The 11,928-nt window shown below is 53.7% G+C and overlaps 7 protein-coding genes and 1 non-coding gene across 8 annotated transcripts; 2 read left to right on the top strand and 6 right to left on the bottom strand.

Annotated features, from left to right (window-relative positions):
* Nucleotides 1-41: 41 nt before the first annotated feature.
* BD324DRAFT_643408 (aspartic protease) lies at nucleotides 42-1,451 on the bottom strand (the record flags this gene model as incomplete). The annotated part of the gene is made up of 5 exons (XM_022017542.1): nucleotides 42-90; nucleotides 130-419; nucleotides 457-540; nucleotides 580-1,039; nucleotides 1,081-1,451. The coding sequence occupies 5 exons, from the start codon at nucleotides 1,449-1,451 to the stop codon at nucleotides 42-44; spliced, it is 1,254 nt and encodes a 417-aa protein (XP_021868696.1).
* Nucleotides 1,452-2,212: 761 nt separating this feature from the next.
* Nucleotides 2,213-2,305, bottom strand: BD324DRAFT_t30. The gene has a single exon. It is a non-coding gene; the product is annotated as a tRNA-Leu (tRNA).
* A 320-nt stretch (nucleotides 2,306-2,625) lies between these two features.
* BD324DRAFT_635899 (hypothetical protein) lies at nucleotides 2,626-3,908 on the top strand. The gene is made up of 2 exons (XM_022016846.1): nucleotides 2,626-2,934; nucleotides 2,970-3,908. The coding sequence occupies exons 1-2, from the start codon at nucleotides 2,803-2,805 to the stop codon at nucleotides 3,612-3,614; spliced, it is 777 nt and encodes a 258-aa protein (XP_021868695.1). The 5' UTR covers nucleotides 2,626-2,802; the 3' UTR covers nucleotides 3,615-3,908.
* BD324DRAFT_149974 (hypothetical protein) lies at nucleotides 3,754-5,089 on the bottom strand. Its single transcript, XM_022012021.1, has 4 exons — nucleotides 4,606-5,089; nucleotides 4,187-4,569; nucleotides 4,066-4,151; nucleotides 3,754-4,032 (listed from the first exon to the last, which is right to left on the bottom strand). Exons 1-4 carry the CDS (start codon nucleotides 4,859-4,861, stop codon nucleotides 3,894-3,896), a joined length of 864 nt encoding a protein of 287 aa, XP_021868694.1. The 5' UTR covers nucleotides 4,862-5,089; the 3' UTR covers nucleotides 3,754-3,893.
* Nucleotides 4,989-6,840, top strand: BD324DRAFT_653207 (hypothetical protein; the record flags this gene model as incomplete). The annotated part of the gene is made up of 5 exons (XM_022018628.1): nucleotides 4,989-5,963; nucleotides 5,998-6,588; nucleotides 6,630-6,660; nucleotides 6,693-6,764; nucleotides 6,800-6,840. The coding sequence occupies 5 exons, from the start codon at nucleotides 4,989-4,991 to the stop codon at nucleotides 6,838-6,840; spliced, it is 1,710 nt and encodes a 569-aa protein (XP_021868693.1).
* Nucleotides 6,841-6,882: 42 nt separating this feature from the next.
* BD324DRAFT_635891 (putative serine esterase-domain-containing protein) lies at nucleotides 6,883-9,038 on the bottom strand. Its single transcript, XM_022016845.1, has 12 exons — nucleotides 8,544-9,038; nucleotides 8,448-8,507; nucleotides 8,372-8,393; nucleotides 8,232-8,326; nucleotides 8,171-8,192; nucleotides 8,001-8,132; nucleotides 7,905-7,962; nucleotides 7,633-7,867; nucleotides 7,546-7,595; nucleotides 7,474-7,506; nucleotides 7,048-7,434; nucleotides 6,883-7,009 (listed from the first exon to the last, which is right to left on the bottom strand). The coding sequence occupies exons 1-12, from the start codon at nucleotides 8,601-8,603 to the stop codon at nucleotides 6,919-6,921; spliced, it is 1,245 nt and encodes a 414-aa protein (XP_021868692.1). The 5' UTR covers nucleotides 8,604-9,038; the 3' UTR covers nucleotides 6,883-6,918.
* A 371-nt stretch (nucleotides 9,039-9,409) lies between these two features.
* BD324DRAFT_566291 (peptidase M24, structural domain-containing protein) lies at nucleotides 9,410-10,829 on the bottom strand (the record flags this gene model as incomplete). Its single annotated transcript, XM_022013037.1, has 7 exons — nucleotides 9,410-9,500; nucleotides 9,540-9,597; nucleotides 9,633-9,701; nucleotides 9,738-9,927; nucleotides 9,966-10,566; nucleotides 10,616-10,717; nucleotides 10,753-10,829. Coding segments are annotated over 7 exons (1,188 nt in total), but the record flags the coding sequence as incomplete, so codon positions are not given.
* A 198-nt stretch (nucleotides 10,830-11,027) lies between these two features.
* BD324DRAFT_635887 (hypothetical protein) lies at nucleotides 11,028-11,653 on the bottom strand. Its single transcript, XM_022016844.1, has 2 exons — nucleotides 11,387-11,653; nucleotides 11,028-11,336 (listed from the first exon to the last, which is right to left on the bottom strand). The coding sequence occupies exons 1-2, from the start codon at nucleotides 11,617-11,619 to the stop codon at nucleotides 11,120-11,122; spliced, it is 450 nt and encodes a 149-aa protein (XP_021868690.1). The 5' UTR covers nucleotides 11,620-11,653; the 3' UTR covers nucleotides 11,028-11,119.
* Between the last annotated feature and the right edge of the window lie 275 nt (nucleotides 11,654-11,928).

Genomic DNA, 11,928 nt, shown 5'->3' with positions numbered 1-11,928 from the left:
TCGCTCGACGCGACCTTTTGTACAACTCTCCTTACGACCCCTTAGGTGTTTCCGTTGGCTGGCGAGAAGGCGACGTAGTTGCTGCCAAAGCTGGAAATGTTAGCTCAACGCGCCCACAGCGTGACTCACTTGAAGACGGTGTAGTAGCTCTTGATGAACACGTCACCGATGATGGCAAAGTCGTTTCCGTTGGTGTCCTGGATGTCTTGACCCTGGACCGCACCGACACAGGTACCGTCGCCGTTGTTACCAGCATTCAGGTCATTAACGTTGAAGTCGAGGTTGCCGATGTTGGGGAAGTTGAATCCAACGGTACCGCTGAAGTCACAGGGGTAGTTGTAAGCCCCATTGCCTGCAGAGCTGGAGCCAGGAATGGCGTTGTAGAAGGCAGATGCGGCCGAAGTGGGGACGTAAATGAGCTAAATGTCAGTGAGGCACGGGCGTTTTGAGACTCACAGTAGTACCAGTGTCGATGGCGGCGGGGAACGAGCCAGAGACGATGTTCTCGTTGACGGTGATTCCGTTGGTGTTAACCTCGTACTACCTCGTCAGCAAAATACCAAGAATTTAGACACTCACGTAGGTCTGGGTGGTCACGGGGGTGCTCTGGAAGGACGCTCCAGCGTAGTCAGAAGCAATACCTCCCATGGTCAATTCGGCTCCATTGGAAGTGTCCGCGGTGATTCGGAATCCAAACTCGGGACTTGAGATCTGACCAGAGTTGTACAAGTTTAGAGGAAGTGGTGCCTGACCTGACGAGGCGATGGATTGGTACGCGAGACCACAGAGTCCAGTCGCCGGGTTGTTGTCGAAGCTGCTGGATACTTGAGTGACGGCTCCAAAGTACTGAGGGTTGGCGGTGAGACTGCCGAATGACACAGTGTCGGTGGCCAAAGTTCCACTGCAGGTACCAGAGCCATACTGGTCCGCGAAGCTCTGTCCGGTGCTCTGGAACGTGGAACTGGCGGCAGTGTTGAAGTGCGTTCCGTCGTTGTATCCGTTCGAGTTTTGCGTCGGGACCCAAAGATCACTCGAGCCACTGAAAAGTCAGCTTCCCTGCATGAAATCGACCTCACTCACGTGTCAAAGTCAAAAGTAATATCCTGAGACGGTGTACCTATCTGGAGCGTTCCGTAGTAAAGCTCATCGACACCGCCCGAGTTGACATCGGTCAGACCGATGGTCGACTGACGTTTGCTCTTCGTGAGCAAACCAGAAGCCTTGGCTGCAGCGGCGAGCTTGTTGTTGTGCTCGTACTTGGCCACAACATTGGCACGGTCGATGGCAAGGAGCTCTTGGATGGATTTGCCGCTGACCGTCGCTCGCTCTTGGAAAGAGAGTCGAGGCTTCCCTTCACGCAAGGTGTAGACTGAGCGCGGTTGGTTGGGGACGGGAGAAGCGTTCGCCAGGACGGCGAGGATGCAGAAGAGCGAGATAGAAGTGAGAGACATGCTGAGATGTGTGCTTTGTGTTGGTTGGTGACTTCTCGCTGGACCATCTTTGCTGCCTTATATACCATCCCATCGGTCCGGCTCGTGGACACTCCTGCAGAGCTCCGACCCGTGCCTCCATGTGCATACTCTTCGATATATTAACTCGACAAGGTGGAGCTGGCCGTTCATGACCTTATCTCTTCGGTTTTCACCGCGATTTGCCATATGGGGAAACGACGCTAAGGAGCTCACGGAGTATTGCATAATTGCCTTAGCGGCAGTGGAGTGGTATTTTAAGCCACCAGGTGCATATTTTCAGCCCCCGTGTCCAAATCCCGAGGCGCTAGAGTGGACTGCATATTCGATCGCAATGTGCACAGTACAGGGATTCCGGATTCTACGGAGGCGGAGCTCCATGATAATGCTTCCGGCGGCGTCTTGAGGTCTCATAAGCGATAAGCTCTGACATCCGATGGTGTGATTGGAGATGACACACGCCGGGGGTATTTTGGGGCAAAAAGATGAAGACGTCGTGGACATAGATGGTGTCGCAGGCTTCTCAAAGCAGCCAAACCATGCGGCGAACAAGGGAAACAAACGATGAAGCCGCGCGAAAGAAGGATGATCCGAGAGGATTTGATATGACTTGCGGCCAATTGTGTAGGACGTGCGTTGAGGGTAGATCATAGGGACCAAGAGAAGGTGCTGGGGACGAAAAAGGAGACGAAACTGACATGGGTAAAGGGGAAAAAAGGAAAGGAGGCAAATTAATGCCCATTTGAAGTCGGTGGGATTCGAACCCACGTCCGAAGACCGCCGATTATGAAGACATAACCTTAAGACGGCGCCTTAGACCGCTCGGCCACAACTCCGCGGTAATTACACATGTTTGTGTAGCTTCTTCGTTTGTTCATAAAGTAGTTTGTAACCCAGTCACCGCACGTTTAGATCAAGCACAGCTCTTTCAATTCTGCAAATTCCTTTGTCCATCAGCATGGTATTTCGAGGTCGGCTGGGAGGTAAGCATAGTGTTCACGGGCCGCCTGTGGAGATCCACCGAGAGATATTCAGAGAGGGCTGCTTGACAATGTGAATAGATTGCCACATTGCGAGAAATCGCCACACAAGACACAAATGCCACAGATCCTTTGGGTTGCCACACTTCGGCGTTTTCTAGATCTCCGCACCGCCTCTTGGACCCCAGCACCTTCCACGTCGCATTATTGTCCTTCATCCCATCTCAACCACATTTCCACGTAGACAACCCACCCACATTCCTTCTTCTTTTTTACTGTAGACTAGACCTTTCGTTTCGCTCTCTCTCTTTCTTCTGTTCATCCCCCCCATTTCACCTGTCAACGTCATCATCATGTCTTCCATCGCTTCATCCTCCAAACTTTTCACTCCCAAGCGTTCCCGCGATGAGGAATCTCCCTCAGATGTCGAAGATATCCCCATGGACGATGCCGCTAGGGCCAAACAGGCGAGGAAGGACGCAAGGGTGAGTTCTCCTTTATGGACTGTCACTCACTCCAGACTATTCGGAACCGTGAATCAGCTCAGCGCTCACGGAATCAACGCAAAGCCCACATGTCATACCTCGAGACCCGTGTCGCCGAACTCGAGGCGGAGAACAAGGCACTGCGAGGATCCACTCGCGAACCCTCACCGACTCTCACCACCGTATCGTTCTCTGATACGGTCAATTTGGCCAGTGTGGCTCCACCTCCCCGCGACCTGGACATCAAACCGACAATTGAAGAGTTACCTACTTTGAGCTCCCTACAGGCGGAAAACGCCTCTCTACGAGAACGCATCGCACTTCTCGAGAACCTTGTCAAACAGGTCGTGGCGGTGTCAAACCTCGGCGGACTGGACAAGCCCGCAGACGTCACTGTCTCTCCCTCTCTCGCCCCCGCCATTCCCCTCGTTATTCCCTCGTCGACCGACCTCACTTGCCATCCAGCAGCGATGGCGACCAGTGATTCACTGGCCCTGCAGCGGGTGAGGCCGCGTTCGCCTTGGACTCATATGACTTTGGATCGATTGGACATGGTGGCGAGATTGTTCGTGGCAGTGGCGAGACGGAACCCAACTTGGGGGGACAAGTGTTCCCCTGGAACGATGAGACGAGCAAAGTGCAGGTCACGGCGGATGGTGAGGAATGGGATAAGGAGATGAACAAGTTGCTGGAACAACTGGAAGGAAAGGATGTCAAGCATGATGGATATATGGGATGGGCATTGGAGGGATTTACAGGCGAAGGACTGACAGAGGTTCTGGTGTGATCATGATGTCTGACTCGCGGCAGACTGATCTGTTGCAGCTTAGGCCAACCTCTTGGATCCGATCCGTGTACACCCGCTCGCTGAAAGGCTTGAGCCGTGACATGTGAGCGACCGAGAACAAGCCAAGGGCATCCATTAGTCTTTTGTAATTTGGACACTCATAGACATGCATCTAGCCTTCTGAAGAAACGTTGTCTTCTTCCAGCTCCTTGAGCAATTTTGACTCATTGACACGCCGCCTGATCTGTTCTCTCCGCTCCATGCCATACAACTTGGCTTCTCGTCTTGCCGAGGCCAGCGCGGCAGATGCACTACCGTCAGTTAGATTCTCTAAATGGACTCACTTATCATGAGCATCTGCTGCCCTCGCCAGCCTGGTTTCCATGACCATATCCCAACGGTGATATTGTACCCATGCCAAGAAGAGGATCTGGTATCAGCACAAGCTTTTAGGCTCTCCCTCACTCCCACGCTGGCCAGTGCCCAGGCATTCGCTCCACTGACGAAGAGCGGTTCTCGCGGAGTCTCTTTCCCTACATTTGCCTCTGGAAAAGGGTACCATTTCCCGTCGACTCCCCAATAGCCCCAGGCTCCACTATCCCGGTCACTCGCGTTGGCCCTCCTCGTCTCAGCGGCAGCTCGGCCTCGAAAGAACACATCGGCTCTGACATGATCGTATGGCGGAGGTGTATCTGATCCCGCTGTCCAGCCCTGGCCGCTACGTTCGTACGTCTGCCTCGCCTGTGAGGACGACAGCAGAGTGTATGCCCGATGAAGTGTCGCAAAATTGGCGGGAGAGGCAGAAGGGTGGGACGAGTCGGGATGGAGGATCAGGGCAAGACGATAGTCTGGATAAGTTCGGGGGTTCGGTTGGGCTGACTCACATTGCTGCTTGACTTCTTGTGGGGAGCAGTTCCTGTCCAATCCCATGACCTTGAACGGATCTGGCATAGATCCATTATAAGATGTCGGAAAGGTATATGATTCGGACTGATCTGCTCGTCGTTTTCCCTTGCGATCAAAGTTCGACTCTGTCTCTTCTTGGTCGGTGTTACGAGCAGTCTGGAAGCTGCGACGGCCTCGCGTAGATATCCTGCAGCATCCCGCGGCCAGGCTTCTCAAAGCTGTCCCTGGTGGCATCCCTCGGCGACAATTGGTACAGATGACATAGCTTCGATCGATAGCGGTTCGATTTGGAGAGAGTGGCACTTTTCAATATAAAGAAAAGGCGACTGATTTCTATCTCGTTCGTTCAACCTCTAGAACCATGAGCCATCCTCTTTCCAAAGCACCCGGCAGGCATCCGTCTAGAATCTCGCGAACGCAGACCATCTCAGAGCTTGAAGATATTCGACACAAGGCCAAAGCCTCTCGGTTCGCCTCAATGGGTCAGACCGCTTTGCGCATCGTCTCTGGTGGCAAGGAGAGATCCGCGAGCAACTCCAGAGTTCAACTACCCCCTGCTGTCAGCTCTCGAGACCACTGGTACGGTCCCACGGTTGAGATTACTGCCAGTCCTCGACAGGTTGAGCCAGCGCTTCCCCCTACCTGCTGCTCCTCCTGCCCCTACAGGGATCACCTTGAGCCGCAGCGTCGTGTTCGACACCAGCTATCCCGAAACCGGATTGCCAGCATGCGACGAGCGCGAAAGAGCCCTCGATCACTTCGAGTACGTATCACTCCACCACCACCAACATCAGACCTCCCTATACCTGCCGCTGCATCCTCCCCAGTCCCCGTACCACCTGTCATCCAACGCTTCGCTCCACCCTGTGTCGCCGCTATCGAGGAATCTCACAGAGTCCACCGGTCCCTCCCCACTCGCCTCCCAAGCGCCATTACCGATCGTCCCCTGCCACCACTACCAAGATCCACCGTGACCCGCAAACCAGTCCCAGTCTCAGTCCCAGTCCCAATTCCAGTGCCAGTCCCAGCTCCTGAGTCCAGCACCTGGGGTGTCAAGTGGCCCGGATCAATGCGCCCATCCGAGGTGGAAAAGCAGCTCAAGCGGGATGTCTTGTTGGACCCCAGTCCTGTCAAGGGGTTCGAGGCGAGTCCTACCATGTCGTCCTCTGACGACAGCTTGTCCTCCGCATCTACTCCCTCCCCCATCCCATCCGCCATCAAAATTGGCAATCAGCGATTGGGCGACTATGACGAAGGTAGATCGTTGTACGATGAGCTTCGTGAAGTGATCTCTTCGCGAGGGTTGGTGCTCACGCGGGCCGACATGACCTGGGACGTGAGTATTGAGCACGGTCTGAGCTGACGCAAAGGTCTCACCTCCATCCCCTGCAGTCAGTTCGGCAACTTCCATCCCCCTCACGCCCCTCTCTGAGGTACTCGACGATCCACCTCAACCCGAACAGACACCTTCGAAGGAGCCCGACAACGCAACTCTGCGCAGGTTCTCCCTCATGGCGTTGGAAGATCAATTTGAGGAGGTGCTGCTGGCTCTCGATCCCACGGCGATTGATGCCCGCCTTCGTACTATGCCGGCACCCAGTCTGACCACAGCATCGGATCTGAGCCCTGCAGCATCCGAGCCGCTGCTATCTACCCTCACCCCTCGCTTAACCCGGGCGAACGCCTCTCAGACCCCGCGACGCTCAAGTGTAGTTCACGTACGATCTCTCAGGGCCCAAGTCGGCAGCACCGCTCCGGATGAGCCTGCCAACCGGACCCGCGACGGCTATGTCAGTCGATGGCCGTCGCCTAACGAGACTCGCTTCATCCCCTCTGGCCGGATCGAACCCCTTCGACGACGGGTCCCCAGCGGACCGAGAGCTCCCGGTGGGATGCTATCGGACGAGTGGTTGAAGAAGCGTGGTCTAAAAGGGACTTTGATGGATGTGCAAAGGAGCCTGGTAGGCGCGGCTAGTCTGTCCACGCTGACCTCACTCCCCAGGAGACACCGCCCACCTCAACGCCAGTGCGAAGTAAGCCTGCTTGATGTCCTAGCTGAGCCCAGATCTCGGTCGTATACTGAGCCAAGAGCATCGCGTCAGTTCGACAGACCTGTCAGCAGCATCCAAGCGCATCAGTGAGTCGATCATTCGGATGCAGCTCAATTTTCAGTGGAGAAAGCTAGGAATCGACAGCTCCATACGGTGGTGTAATCAGTTGTACTCCATTCACCATTTCGTGGTCTCCTGCATCAGTACGTGTGCATCAATGCATTAGTCATGTGCGTGTGTCTACTCCTCTGCATCATCCCGTATCAGGGATTCTGCCCACACCTTTAACAATCCCCGACCCTTGTTGTGTACTGGCTTATTCTTGGGGTCCCTGATGGTCATCAATCTGGTATCGTAATCCCTGCTCACCTGCAGATAGACACAGCGTGTGAATTGCCAATGTCTGGATACCAAGTCACGAATCTGTCAATCTTGATCCGCCTCAGACCCCGCAGCATGTTCTGCTGAGCCGGAGTGAATTGAACTCGTTGCGAAGGGAGCTCGAGCTTCTCAGGGCCGTCCATCTGGGTCGGTCGAGTTTTCGCAGAGCCATTTGGTGGTCTGTGAGGTGCAGAGCTCCGCCTAGACCGGCGTCGCATTTGCCCTGGAGGATCTGCTTCTTCGATGAGATCCGTCTCCATGCTCTGTTCAAATCGGCCAATCGTGTCTCGTAGATGCTCGATGGACCAGCCGTGTCTGTTTGGAGTGGCTCCCTCGAGGGATTTCGGCGTCTTGAGCAGGGCAATCCGATTGGACCTGGGCTTAGTCAGTGCGGCGCGCATTCATCTCACTCACGATCGCCTCGAATCCATTGACAGGCGAAATATCCTTCAGAGGCGTCAACGGACCTCACAGGGAGGAACTCACATGAGAACCAGAATTACAGGCATGGCGATTGGAAAGACAATTAGCAGTGCCTGTGAACTCAGCATGATCCAACGAATTAGGCCCTACTGGATTATATCTGAACCTGTCTTTGAGCACCGGAGGCAGCTTGTCCATTGGGTTTGTCCAGCCCGATTTCTTGCTCTGTGTCATCTTCAGCGCCTCCTGGTCATCAGGGTATCGCCAAGATTCCACAAGCCCCGATTCGTTCGATTCCACCACCAGTCCCTGTGCCTCCCATTCGATGAACGGGTCGGAGTCTTCGATCGCCGCTGAGGGATACGGAACGGTAAAGTCGCGAGTGCTGCGTCGTGAGCGCGTATCATAAGCACCGAACTGACCCATTGGCAAAGACTTGTACGTGTTTGAACTGATCCAAAGCCTTGTGGAAAACCTTGGCTTGGAGGTGTGAGCTTGGTCTCCTTCAGGTGACTCACTTGGATCCGCCATGATCTCTAGCAACGGGCGAGGATCCTCATCAGAGTATCTATCGCGAACGTAGAGCTGGCTCCCAGTACGTGCGAGCAATCGTGATCCGAGGAAGATGAGCGCGGTGGAGAAGTAAGAGTCTGAGTGTATCAGCTTGCCTCTGGCATGTGCCCCTCACTGTACGCTGGAATACCAAGGTGCTAAGCAGATCTCAGCACCGGCTGTGAGCGGACACTTACAGGACAGGCCACGGTTGTGAATGAAACGGGTCGGTGTGCTTCAAAAAAGGAAGGTGACCGGGAGTGTAATAGGCCAACGAGGTAACGAGCGATCACTGCAGCGAGTCAGCGGATTAGATCGATTTTCGCTCGCAGCGTACCTCCTCCAAGCGAGTACCCAAGCTACCAAGAAAAAAAAAGTAGTAAGCTCAGTCAGTCTCAAGGTAATCGGCCTACCACGCTGAATCGAGTCACTTTCGTCCCCAGCGCTTCGAGCTCTGATATCTTTTCGTCGACCTGTGCTCATCAACGGAGCCTCGAGCTCAGGCTTACCTCCCAAGCGACACGCGAGGCATTGACGTCCACTCCGTCGTACGTCAAGGTCGATGCCATCCCTCCAGCAATGACCACTACGAGATCATCGGGTGCTTCTTCCTCTTCCTCTGCCTGAGTTTTCCCGTTGCTTGACCCTGCCTCCGCGTTCGCCTCGATTTTCTCGTTAGATCCCTCGATATCGGACGCATCTCGACCTTTAGCGGCTCTCTGCCTCAACCTTCCAGATCGCCTACGCGTCGATGTGCTTTCCACTTGGGTCGTCTCGATTCTTCCGTTCGCATCGCCTTCAACTGCTGTCTTAGTACGAGAGCCGGAGGCATGCCCGTGATTCTCCTTCCACGCCTTGATCAACTCTTCTCGGGCAGCATGCAAGTGTCCAGGGCCACCTGTTAGATATCAGCACGACACAAAATGTGGAGACAGGAGATCATGATTGAGGGTTGAGCTTCTCGATAGCCGTAAACGCACTCACCCCATAAACCATGAATCATAACGACGAGGTGAACCTCGGCGTCATCGTGCGTCATTTGAGCGTGGCCCGGCGACGTCCAGACCGGCCAAAGGAGTCAAAGTTTCTAGTCAGGACGAGGATCGTCCCGATGCAGCGACTGACGATCTGAGGACTCTCCACACTGCTTCCAGGCTATGCCTGCTGGATAAGGCAATGGACTTTCATTTCCATGCACTTGATCGGATTCAACATGATATTTTGCCCCGCACGAAATCTGCCGATCCCCGTCGGCTACTTTGCTCATTGTACTTGGATCCACTTGCCCATCTCAAAAATATGCTCATCACCTCAAGCTACATGATTACACGGCTCAGGCCTTTGTCTCTTTGTTCTCTCCGTTCGCAGCGGCCTTCTTTGCCTTTTTCTTCGACGCTCGTAAGGGTTGAGTAAGCAGGGGTTTGAGCGTCTCGTCCGTGAGCGATTTGGAAGAAGAGACCTTGTCGCTGCAACCATCAGAAAGATTCATTTTAGATTGAACTCACGCAGAGTACCACGCTGGGGTGGGAGAGAGTAGAAGGGGACCAGCAGGAAGCAAAGCGACTAGACGGTGAGCAGAGTCAAATCGATTCACCTACTTGTGAAGAAGAACTCGGCGACAAGAGTTCCAGGGGCAGTCTGAACGATGTCATAGGGTCTCAACAGGCCTTTATATCAGCGCAATGCTGCTTCGTACCACTCACCGTGCGTGACAGCCTCCTGTACACCCATCCTTGCCCTCTTTTCATCCTCAAGCGATCGCAGTGTGAAGGGGAAAGCTCCAGCTTTCTTCTGAATCTCTGAGAAGACTGCTCTTGAAGTTTTCATCTTGAGCTGGTAGTTAATATCGTTGGCACGTTTGTAGATGGAAGTTCTGGATGGGTCTGGCTTCGCCTGACAAGGTCAGCTATACAGCTTCTCCCGCTACACACCTTTCCATCGGTTCCAGTTACCACGAGCACATCGACTCCATAGACCTCTCCTTCCTCGAACGTGCATGTCTCGTGCTCCCGCTTGAGCTCAGGAGTAGGGTTGAGCAAGATCCGCTTCTTTCCATCCGTGACGTTCTTCTCATGTTGACAACTCAACATGCCCTCGACACCAACACATCCATACTCTTTGGCAACCTTTTCAACCACCTCCGTGACGTCCCAGTTCTTGGCTCCCGCCTTGATCGTCCGCATAGCGATTTGGGCAGCATCGTACGCAGCCTTGATGACGTCGGCAGCAGAGTCAGAAGTGGGAGCCTTGGAGGTCAGATGGAGGGTCTCGGCGTGTGTGACGGCAAATCCATCGAGCTGTACTCCAAGCATAACCTTGACGACATCGTTCTCCTTGAGCTCAATTTCGGGGTCGGAAGGAAGAGGGGACACATGGGCAACGACATTGTTCACGGAAATGGAAGTTGGGAAGGCGATTCCTAAGGTGGTGAGCAATGAACCAATAGGATTCTGCTCACCCTTGCTAACTTTGACTCCGTTCTTTGACTTGTTCCACAGTGGCGCAACAGTCTCGTTGATGAGCTTATCACCCCTGTCAGAGTCAACAAGGAATTTGCTCCAATGGTCCATCCGACACGTACTCGATACAAAGCTCTAAGACCTTCTTGCCCGGCGCGATCGAGGGCAGAAACTTTTTCAAGACTTCACCAACGGCTTGTCCAGCGGAAGTATACTTTGTGATGCTGGGCGTCAGCGTTTGCGTGTGTCCTCAACCCACGCATCATCACTCAATCCCTTTTCTTCGACTTTGGCTTCTTCGGCAGCGGGAGCTGGCTTTTTGAGATCCACGGCAGGGGGAGCGTCGGCGGACATGGCGTTGAAGCAGGGAGAGACAGAGGTAGTCGGCTTGACCTAAGACGGTGGAGAGCACACTTGATAAATGAAGAGACTAGCTCAACGACCTTGCTACGAAACTGCACGCGAGCTATGTCAATGGAGCTCGACTGGGAAATTTTGCTGTCTGTTAGTGGCGGAACGACGAATGTGGCACCACCCAAGTCTTTCATCTCCCTATGAGCAGCCCATGCGGCGCTAGCAACCGAATCACTGGTTCAATCCCTCTGGAGTCTAAGAGCATGATTTTGTCACTCATCCTGGATGTGCATTGAGACCATTTCCGACAGCTCGTCCACCTCTTTCTTCTTCGCTTCCTCCTCTTCCCTCGTCGCTTCCTCCTCACAAGAAGTGCAATGTTCAACACGCGTCCAGCCTCGAAACTCCAAGCCTCTCTCCATGTTCTCAGCCGTCATTTGGTCATCGTCATAGTCGTTCAGGACGGAGAGTACAGCAGAGATGTCTTCGCTGATGAAAATCTGTCAGTGAAGCTTCTCGCTCATGAGGACTAGTATCACCTCATCCTCTTCTGGTATTGCACGTGGTGCGTCCAAGCGTGTTCCAACTCGGAAAGTTTTGAATGTTTTTCTGTCCCATATTTAGCTAGGAGTCGCTTGTAGAGTGCAGACTTCTTCATTGTTGAAAATGCCTCATCAGATTCTGGCGATGACGATGGTGGGAGATTAGTGACAGCCGAGAAGGGGTTTTCGGAGCCTTTAGATCGCGCGCTGTGGGAAGCCATATTGGACATCAAATATCTTGAAGGGGCAACGGTGTGAGTGTATTTGTATGTAGGTCTAGTGTGGGCAATGCAGAAGAAAACAGTGGCCTCAGAAAGTCTATGGAGCTCTCTTATACGATCCAAAGGTCAACGACCTGTTAGCTCGTCAACTAGCACTCCATTCACCATTCAAGCACCGATTGGCCATGAACGGATGGGTGGTCTTCTGAAATGTATGGGACAAGGGACGTTCGCAAGATATATGTATCAGGTCCTGTAAGTCAAGTACAGCACTACAGGCTCTCATTGGTCTGGACTACTCATATCAAGATGACGCGA

This window comes from Kockovaella imperatae (genome assembly GCF_002102565.1).
Source record: "Kockovaella imperatae strain NRRL Y-17943 chromosome Unknown BD324scaffold_14, whole genome shotgun sequence".
In the NCBI taxonomy this organism is placed as follows: domain Eukaryota; kingdom Fungi; phylum Basidiomycota; class Tremellomycetes; order Tremellales; family Cuniculitremaceae; genus Kockovaella; species Kockovaella imperatae.
Note: the sequence above shows the minus strand (reverse complement) of the source record. Positions and strands in the feature narration are given on the sequence as shown.

Bases quoted from the DNA above. Each gene is read 5' to 3' on its own strand.
- BD324DRAFT_635891 (XM_022016845.1), bottom strand. From the start codon at position 8,603: ATGGCATCGACCTTGACGTACGACGGAGTGGACGTCAATGCCTCGCGT. The intron at 7,868-7,904 runs GTCAGTTCGGTG...CTCACGACGCAG, and splicing joins GTACAAGTCTTTGCCAATGG to CACTCGCGACTTTACCGTTC. The intron at 7,507-7,545 runs GTGAGTTCCTCC...ACGCCTCTGAAG, and splicing joins CCTGTAATTCTGGTTCTCAT to GATATTTCGCCTGTCAATGG.
- BD324DRAFT_635887 (XM_022016844.1), bottom strand. From the start codon at position 11,619: ATGTCCAATATGGCTTCCCACAGCGCGCGATCTAAAGGCTCCGAAAAC. The intron at 11,337-11,386 runs GTGATACTAGTC...GATTTTCATCAG, and splicing joins CAATACCAGAAGAGGATGAG to CGAAGACATCTCTGCTGTAC.
- BD324DRAFT_635899 (XM_022016846.1), top strand. From the start codon at position 2,803: ATGTCTTCCATCGCTTCATCCTCCAAACTTTTCACTCCCAAGCGTTCC. The intron at 2,935-2,969 runs GTGAGTTCTCCT...CACTCACTCCAG, and splicing joins AGGCGAGGAAGGACGCAAGG to ACTATTCGGAACCGTGAATC.
- BD324DRAFT_149974 (XM_022012021.1), bottom strand. From the start codon at position 4,861: ATGCCACCAGGGACAGCTTTGAGAAGCCTGGCCGCGGGATGCTGCAGG. The intron at 4,152-4,186 runs GTGAGGGAGAGC...TGCTGATACCAG, and splicing joins GGGCACTGGCCAGCGTGGGA to ATCCTCTTCTTGGCATGGGT. The intron at 4,033-4,065 runs GTGAGTCCATTT...AACTGACGGTAG, and splicing joins GCAGCAGATGCTCATGATAA to TGCATCTGCCGCGCTGGCCT.